The sequence below is a fragment of the Micropterus dolomieu genome, unplaced genomic scaffold, assembly GCF_021292245.1.
Source record: "Micropterus dolomieu isolate WLL.071019.BEF.003 ecotype Adirondacks unplaced genomic scaffold, ASM2129224v1 scaffold_263, whole genome shotgun sequence".
Lineage (NCBI taxonomy): Eukaryota > Metazoa > Chordata > Actinopteri > Centrarchiformes > Centrarchidae > Micropterus > Micropterus dolomieu.
The window spans coordinates 5,133-14,480 of NW_025744255.1; the positions used below are offsets into that span (position 1 = coordinate 5,133).

General features: G+C 44.4%; 1 protein-coding gene across 1 annotated transcript; it reads left to right on the forward strand.

Moving 5' to 3' along the window:
* The first annotated feature begins 584 nt into the window (after positions 1-584).
* Positions 585-9,081, forward strand: LOC123967319 (abl interactor 2-like). The gene is made up of 4 exons (XM_046043383.1): positions 585-606; positions 3,821-3,988; positions 7,424-7,600; positions 8,920-9,081. Exons 1-4 carry the CDS (start codon positions 601-603, stop codon positions 9,064-9,066), a joined length of 498 nt encoding a protein of 165 aa, XP_045899339.1. The 5' UTR covers positions 585-600; the 3' UTR covers positions 9,067-9,081.
* The last annotated feature ends 267 nt before the right edge of the window (positions 9,082-9,348 follow it).

A 9,348-nucleotide genomic window follows, 5' to 3' on the forward strand; every position in this document is an offset into this window, starting at 1 on the left:
TACATTTCTTCTTCTTGGTAATTAGAATTTTGACCAGATGAGTACACAAGCGTACGTATGCTGGTTTATATCAAAGACAGATTTTACTTTGCGTTCAGCTTTAATGTAATATAGTTGTTTTGTCAAACTGAACATTAGAGTGGATGTAGAGGAGCTGCTTTTAGGACAGGACCCTGTGTATTTGTTAAAATATGGTAATTACAGGAAAATGTGCCTCCACACCTTGAGGCAGGTGTAAGGTCTGTCCATGTCGATGTTGTCACTGTAATCCAGAAACAAATAACAGCGGAGCGGGAAACTCTGCATTGAGAAAAGAGGTCAGAGGAATCAGAGCGTGCATATGATCCCATGTAGGTCTGATCTGATTCATGAACATGAGGCTCATTTATTTAGTAGGAATTAGAAAAAAGCTGCAGCAGTAATGTGTGTGTGTGATGATCTGCCCTGTCCTCAGGCCAGAGGAGGCCGCCCTACAACTAGGTCACCGCTAACAGGACCTCAGATGGCTGATGGGAAAGACGGAGAGAAAACGAGAGATATATAATAAGGATGATGTGATGAAGAGACTGGAGGGAACAGACGAAGCGAAGGAGAATAGAAATGGAGGTGTGCTCCTGGATGTATTATTAGAACCCAACGATGAGTTTGTAGCTTCCAGGTTTTGCAGCTCATTGAATATGCACAGAGGTGCAGCAGAGGGTAAGACTGGCCTGAAAAGATATGTGGTTCCTCGTCAGGACGATTATGTAGCAGCTTATTACGACCTGTATTTATGTTTATTGTTAAGCCACGAAATATCGGATTTTAACCGGATTCTCTACGCCGTTCTATGTCTGATTTTATTCTGTCTCAAAAACCCGTATCGCTCAGGCTCTAGTGTAGCTAAAGCCGCATTTCCACCAATAGTACCCGGCACTAAACGGTCCTTCAGCCCATAAAGAACTTAGGACGTATGTTCTTATACCCTGACGTACGCCGCACAGAGCAACGGACAGGCATCGTTATTTAGAAACGTCACTATCCATGAGCAAAATGTAGATATGAACATCAGATTTGATTGGATTATAACAACAAAACAAAATGTTTGACCATAAAAAAAAAAAGCTTCTTGTTTTTGTGTGTGAAACGCACAATTCAAGTTCACAACAAATTTAATGACAAACTGGAAAAAGCCATCAGGTTCTTCAAAGAACTCCCAGCACAAACATATAAACAGTTTGTTGGTCTTTAAAATATTTCCAGCCAACAAGAGCTGCAGATCAGCAGCAGCATCGCGTCTGAGCGTCGGAGGAACGTGATGTTTAACGAGCTTGATTACCTGCTGTAATCAGTTTGTTTTGGAGAAGAGGAGCCGGACTTCACTCGCCGCACACCGGCTGCTGTTTCCGAGCTGTAAATATAACGCAGACGTACGATCTCAGGCGACATCGCAGAGACGGCGAAATTAAGAGCCTGGAACTTAATTTAGATCCTGGTCCCTGTGGTGGAAACCCAGTGAGTTCCTCCAAAGGTTCCTGGTTCTCGAGTAAAGTTCATGTGGTGGGAACACAGCGTTAGTTTAGGGGCGATGACACCAACTCTGTGTGTGTGCGTGTGTTGGAGAGAGACACACATTTGTGTCAGTGTGTTTCTGTTAAACCTCGGGCATGAATGAGTTAGTACTGACCTACATCTCATCTCACGCTCCAGTGCACACACACACACACACACACACACTAACAGTCAGACACACACACATTAATACGAGTACACGTGGTTACACACATGTTGATGCACACTGACACTTGCAAACACACACAGTTAGTCTCTCTTGGTGAAATGCTGAATGCGACAGCTCAGCACAAATCATAGGAATCTGAGGTCGATCACGGGTCGAAGCTCCGCCTGACGCCGCTCAGACGTGTTTCACACAGCGCGTCGCTGCTGCAGCTGCTGCTGGTTCGGTTACTGTTCTGTATCCGTATCCATCAGCTTCACGCTGACACCTCGACCACGTCATCTTCATCGCCCTCACGTGTCAAGACGTTAAAGAGGTGGAATGATTTCATTAGGGTTAATTAGATGGTTCGTTCCACTTCGATGAAGAATAATACTGTAAATAATGGATTGATTCAGTGTTTCCCGAAGGATTTTAAGAGACTGTGGTGGGTGGAATGGAAGAAAATTGCATTAATTTGGTGCAAAATTAAGAGGCTATCTATGAAGAACGGTGCACTCTTGTAAACAGTGTTGTGCTCTAATAAACTATTTGATCATAAACCCACTGTAGAGCTGTAAATGAAACAGCAAAAGTTAACAAATGTATTTAATGTTTTTCCAGCAACGTTAAATCAAAGAATAGAAAATAGAATAAGTAAGTCATTTCCCTAACATTTTATTACTGTTGTTTTTGTTTTCTTATTTCCATCCTGTACAGATGCCTTATTTTGAAAACCGGACGTTGTCACATGTGTTTCCTCCTCGCTCTAAATTCATTCATGTTTTATGTGGTTCTGGTCTTCACAGCCTCTCTTCATACTAAAGAGACAACCTGACAGGATAAAGTCTCTAACCTGCCTGTCAGCTCGCTCTGGGCCGCTTCACTTACCGTAAAGGCTTGAATACGTGTGCACTCCAAATTCAGGTGCGGCTAGCTTATTCTCCTTCTCACAGACGTGTCTGTTAGTGTGCGGGCTCACAGCAGCGCCCACAAAACACAACGGAGGTCTATTATGAGATGTGTAAAAATATTTTCGGTCCATTTTGAAACTATGGTGGAACAAATTAGACTCTTGTTAATTAATGGGAAACACTGATTGATACCGTACTGAGCTCTTACTAGTATCTGATGTCGCTCGTAGATTTCATACTTTATTGAGGCTTGTATGTTGTTCCTCAAATGTAAGTCACTTTGGCTAAAATAGTCTTCCAGGTGAGTAAATGTAATTATTGTGTAAAGTTATTGTGCCAGCAATTTATTTTGTTTTAATGTAAGGCAAAATATAAAACTGCACCATATTGAACTATTGATTTAACAGCCACCAAAATTTTCTCCCAAAACGTTTCTTTATTGTTTAACTTCCTGCAGATTAGGGCTGAACAATTAATCAACATTTTATCAAAATTACAACATGGCCTGGCGGCAATTTTCAAATTGCAGGAGGTGCAATGTTTGTTAAAGGTGGTATGTGTGTAAAAATACTCGTGCTGCAGAGATGCCCTGGCCCACACATCGTAGTCTACAGACTTAAGAAAGCATCTTTGTTTGGTACATTCCCCGTGGCAAATCACATCGCAATTGCAATATTTTAGAGAAAATAATGGCATTTAAATATTTTTTTCAAAATCGTTATATAAATAACATACTGTTGTATTTTGACAGTGTCAGAAACTAAGGCAATGTGAAAGGCAAAATAAACAACAGCACCGCATTGAATTGTTGTCCCAGACTTGATCATTTCATTTCCTGCAGGTGTTTTTCTGACATTTGCTGGTGCAGCAACTCAGTCTTTCACAATACAAAAGTACACAAAAGGAATGACCTGAGATAAATATAATCCAATAAATGGCTGGCGAAAGTGTCGACTGCCGTGTGGAGGAGGAGGAGGAGGAGGAGGAGGAGGAGGAGGAGGAGGAGGAGGAGGAGGAGGCTCCTGATGTTGGGAAACAAGAAGAAAACAAGCAGCATGTTGATTTTGCTCGTTATAATATGTTTACTGTGTCTCTTCCCCTGTACTGATTGAGAGTTCTGCCACTACTGTTTTGATATTTCTGTTTTCTGAGAGAAAAATGGCGTCTCTGTGCGACCCCTCTCCTGAATCTGTCTCCTCTCTCCCTGCAGTCGGCAGACAAGCAGCAGGCGCTGGAGGAGACGAAGAGCTACACCACCCAGTCCCTGGCCAGCGTCGCCTACCTCATCAACACGCTGGCCAACAACGTGCTGCAGATGCTCGACATCCAGGCCTCGCAGCTCCGCCGCATGGAGAGCTCCGTCAACCACATCTCACAGGTCTGGTGGCAACACAAGACGACCCCCGTACCATCAGAAGTTCTGGTGTTGTTTAGGCTTTTAGGATCAGGACTTCACCCACCCACATGGCACTGATCACCAGGTGTCTGCAGGCACGCTGAGGCTGAAGAAGCTGAGCTCCGTGTGTCAGCGTGCATGAAGTACAGCACGTAGGCCGTGAATTCAGGGACGCAGCTCTGTTATTCACAGCGAGAGGGCTCATGGGTGAAAGCACACAGTATGTAATCGTGTATGCATGCAGGCTCATTTATGTTGACCGCCGTGTGGACGCCGCTCTCCTCGCTGCTTCATGCATTAAAAAGGATAGAGAAGCAGTAATAAAACTGCAGAAACGCGCGTCCTTCGTTTCACGCTCGGCATCCTGCTCACACAAGAGTCAGATACATGTGCAGTTTTATTTATTTCTTTCTCTGTGGGAGGATTGAAGTGGACTGTAACACTTCTTGTTAATACCAGTGTGTGATGTTCCTGCTGGAGGAGGAACCTGGTCTGGACTGGTTCATTTAGGATCCACATTTACTTATTATGGAGGAACCAAGAAGTATAAACCTGGAGTCACGTGCATCATCATCATCACTACACTGATCCCACATACACACTTATTATTATTATTATCACGTTTCACTGCACTACCTGAAAGATTCGATTCTTTTCTTGGTTACCCCCCCCCTTTTACAAACATCTAGTTAAAGGAATAAATAATTAGATATTCAGGTTGATAACACACAGAAAATATGATGCTACAGCCAGATGCGTCGTTTAAGAAGTACTTTTGCTTTGGCGGCGGTTAAATACAGTTCAGAACATTTCCTGTTGAGAGATGTCTGTAGAACCGGTGAAATCTTATCTCCAAACAGTTTACTAAGTGCACTGACATGCAGCTGATTGTCGGCTGTGTCAGACCAATAACAACCACCTGTAGGTGTGAAACGTCACCGGTGATCTGACCGGGCTTACGCAACACTCTGCACCCACACATCTCGCACTGTAGATCTGAGCGAGCACAACACAAATTCTGGGCACTACTCCGTCTGCAAGTCGACCGTTCCAGAGCAAACAGGAACAGATTTGTTGGAGTAGAATCAGATCTGAGTGTGTAATCCTGCTCTCTCAGGTCCCTCCAGCTTTTCAGGCTCTTGAGCACTTGAGATTGATGATGACAGATGAATCATATTTTCATCATAATAGGAAAATGCGCAATAAAACATCGCTTAAGACTGCCGAATAAGAAAGATCACTTTATTTATTTAGAGATGGGTACCAAGACCCGGTTTTCCACAGACCGCAGTATTTAGGGATGAAGCGGTTCAGATTTTGAACCAATCAGATTCTGCTCTCAACAATCCGTCCCTGTGCGCTCTGGAAGGTCGACATTCATTGAACACTACACTCCACCACAGTCGCTTCACAGAGTAGCTGTGTACTTCATAGGCATACAAATGTAGTTTTCAGTAGTACAGAGGGTTTATTCTCCCCCTCCGACCTCTGAATAATCAGTACGCTCTGCATGCAGAAGTAATGAGACGCTTCTCTCTCTGTTATTGTCTGTGGTTGCACGTCATAATTACCGCTGTCTGTTCAGTGAGACACAGTCACATCTGTTATGTAGGCAAGTGTTTGGTGCTGTGAGGCTGCGTCTCATGAAAGAGTGGCACTCAGATCATCTTTTATAATCCACTCTGCCTTTCACACTGTAGCAATCAGCCAGCAAAGTAGTCAAGGAAGATGAAGAGGAAATCAGACGCGTCAAACTAATGTGCGAGATGTCCAAACATATAGACCAGACCAGATGCTGTGTCTTCCCCCACACGGTACCAGCTCGGCTCGACTCTGCTCGCCTTTTGTGGTTTCTTCTTGTAAATCCTTGTACCTGGTACTTTTTTATGGTATCGAGCTGAGGCTAGCTCCAGACTACCGACTGGTCTGAAATAACCGAGCTAGCTGAGCTGCTGCCGCTGCTAACGTTAGCTCCGTTTAGCGGCTCAGTTTGGTTTTAGTTCAGGATTCCTTCGCTGTTGACCGTACCGGGAGCCGAATAACCACCGAGGTCGTCTCCTCTCCAAAACAAACGGACCCGGCTGTTAAAACATTAAAATACTGTTTCATCCTGAATAAATTGTGTTTCAGTCTGTCGAAGCTAAACAGTGTGGAACAGAGTGGAAATTCACAGTTTTGAATGAAAGCTCTGGTTCCCTCGTGATGTTTCAGGACTGTGACCTTTCTCATCCCACTTGAGTGGATAATTAACACTAAGAACAGGTTTTCATCCTTTATTAATATGCATTACACCAAAAATATCTACAGTGTGAAATGTGAAGATGAACTCTCTGTTATCACGCTGAATACATTGTCGTTCAGACAAAGAAACTGAGACAGCGTTGTTGTCGAATCAGTAATGGATTCATCAGCACTAGTGAAAATAATAGCTGTTGCAGCCCTGTGAGAAAGTACTGTTGACTTAAATGGCACAACAAGCTTTTATCAGGAAGGACAAGAGGGAATCCGAGCGGTGTCACTGCGAACTGTGAGCAGTTATAACAAACACAGAAAGTGTTCATTAGGCTGCCTGTTTGAAGCATAATGTCTTCATTCCTCTTAAAGACCCTCGTCAGTCATTCCCCAACGCAGACGTCGCACTGAACAGATTTCCTCCTTTTAATTATATTTTATGTTGCAAAGAAACGTGTTGAAGTTATGATCCTAAAGACAGTTGTTTTATCAAACCTCGTTTCTGGCTCAGTGAATAGAACGCCAGTCGTCACCATCACCTTTCTAACGTTGTCATCGCTTTCCTTATTAGCTAGGCTACTTGCTGCGCACAGCTCTGTTATCAAATACGATTTTAGCCATTTTAAATTAAAACTCAAGATGTGGCGGTCAGCGTTGATAGTGTGGCGGGGCCGGCACAAATAATGCGTGGGAAACGCTGGAGCGCCTTCAGATGTTGCACAGAGCTTCATGTTCCCCAGAGGATGAATCCTACTCACGTTATAGTTGCATTAACATGATACACTTAAAAAAATGAAGGTGCAAAACGTCACCATGTCACATGGCATTAAAAGCTCGCTGGAGCAAGGCGGCTGAAGGCGCCGAGTCCGGTGGCCGCCGTCGCTTTTTCCCGGCTGCACAAAGTTTTTCCTGATCTCGCGCCATTTTTCCAGTCATTGATCTCAGCTCACAGTAAGATCACAGTTGTGTCCGACTTGACTATCAAGGCGGTGAAAGTCAGCCGCAGTCATCTCGAACGCACCTATTGATGATCCTCTAACTTTTCCTCTAGCGCCAAGTTCAAATGTTTGTTTTTTAGTTACCATAGCAGCTTGGCTGTACACAAGTGTGACAGTGATTTGATAGTCCGGTGTATTTTATTTAAACCTGGCACATAAACTCCTCTCTTCCCCTCTCTCCTTCCAGACCGTTGACATTCACAAAGAGAAGGTGGCGAGGCGGGAGATCGGCATCTTGACCACCAATAAGAACACGACCCGCTCACATAAAATTGTTGCTCCGCCCAATCCGGAGAGACCGGTGCGCTACATCAGGAAGCCCATCGACTACAATGTGCTGGATGACATTGGACATGGAGTCAAGGTGGGAATAGTGATAATTAAAACGACGACGATGTGGTCAGGATGAAAACGGGGACAGTAAAAAAATCACTAAAGGCCTCGAGAAACTATTGTTCAGATGCAGGCAGCCACGTCCACATATACCAGAAGGGATTGTTAAACATCACTAGAGCAAGTAGTTCTGTGGCAGCTGTGGCACATCCAGAGCAAACAGAAAGCAAAAGATAGAAACGCAGCCGTAAACAGATTTCAACACTAAGAATAATAAGAACAAGAGCTAAAGGATCCAAACTTGCATGTTTGTGTGCACAGCTGACTGTTTCTGCTTCCAACTTTCTCAGATTCAGAAACAAGGAAAAATACCTTTATGGATCTGCTGTAGTACAAACAGCGGTATTGCTGAGAGTCTACGGCTGCAAATAACATAATCATGATCTTTTAGGCATCTAGGATTGAAAGTGAAACTAACCAAATAAACAGTCTCAGACTTTGAAACCCCCTGATGTAGATTATGCATTTGCTGCAGTGTAAAATGGCCACATGTATGACGAGTGGCTTTAAATATTTAGGCGTTGTGTTTTCAAAACGATCTATCTAAGTGCAACGTGACTTTTTTCTCCACGTCCTGCACGACCTCTTTTCCCCCTGACTTCATGTCTGTATCTCTTTCTGCCTGCCTCTGTTTCAGCCCGTCTTCATCTTATTTCTGCCCTCTGTTTTACTGTCTGCACTGGCCTGTTTCACTGACGCTAACCTCTACAATACTTTTCTCCTCTCTTCTTTCTCCTGTTCCCATCACGTTCATTGACGTGCTAAGTGGTTGTTGAGGTTCAAGGTAAGGATGCACAACACACCTGTACAATAATACAAGGACAACGCATCTCATACATGCAGCTGAGGAGGGAGAGTAGCCGTAATAAGAAATGCATGTGACAAACAAAGGAAAACAGATGTCTTCTTTGTGGTCCAGTTGGTCAGGCTTTGTCTTTTAGCGCCGTCGGCCTCTTATTTACTGGGTATCAGTGACCAGATCAGTATGCAGCCTACACGTAGACGCCACCATCGGTCTGTCGGGGTAGGGTTGGGTATCAAGAACTGCTTGCAAGTTGGAATCGGCGTTAAATTTCCGTAGATTCGTTAAGACCCGCGCGTTTTGATTCTGCTTCTCACGCCGACAAGATCTGTGGTGAAGTAGAATCAGAATCGATAACGATACCCCACCCTATTTTTTTTAGCATTTCTAATCATTTAAAAAGTTAGTTTGAACGAAGATTTGATCAGGTAAAATCCTGAAATGCAGGGCCGAGCCGAAGACTCACCTTTGATTTCTTGCGTCTGCAGGTGAACGGCCAGCAGAACATGAAACTAGGAGGGGGTCTGTCCCGGTCCAACCCCCCCACCCAGAAACCGCCCAGCCCTCCAAGAGCAGGCAAAGGCATCTTCGGGTACGTACCCAGCCCAACACACACACACACTCCCTCTCTCTGACATCCACCCGCCCGGCTGTGTTTGGTATTTCTGTGTCTTTAACGTGTGAAAGACGTCTGAAGAATGTGTCGTGTTGTGTTCACTGTTGCCCGGAAAAGGAAAACTTGGCACAGATCCACCTTCACAGAAGCACAAAGTGGAAACAAGTGGTGTGTGTGTGTGTGTGTGTGTCTCTCGTGTGAGGACGGAGCATCCTGCGGCGAGCTTATTACAGATTAGACCCGGCGGAGGGGGATGACATCACACACAGGAACGCAGCGCTGAGAGGAGCGACGTCATGTG

Coding starts and splice junctions, on each gene's coding strand:
- LOC123967319 (XM_046043383.1), top strand. Junction 3,989..7,423: donor CCGTCAACCACATCTCACAG/GTCTGGTGGCAA, acceptor CTCTCCTTCCAG/ACCGTTGACATTCACAAAGA. Junction 7,601..8,919: donor ACATTGGACATGGAGTCAAG/GTGGGAATAGTG, acceptor TTGCGTCTGCAG/GTGAACGGCCAGCAGAACAT.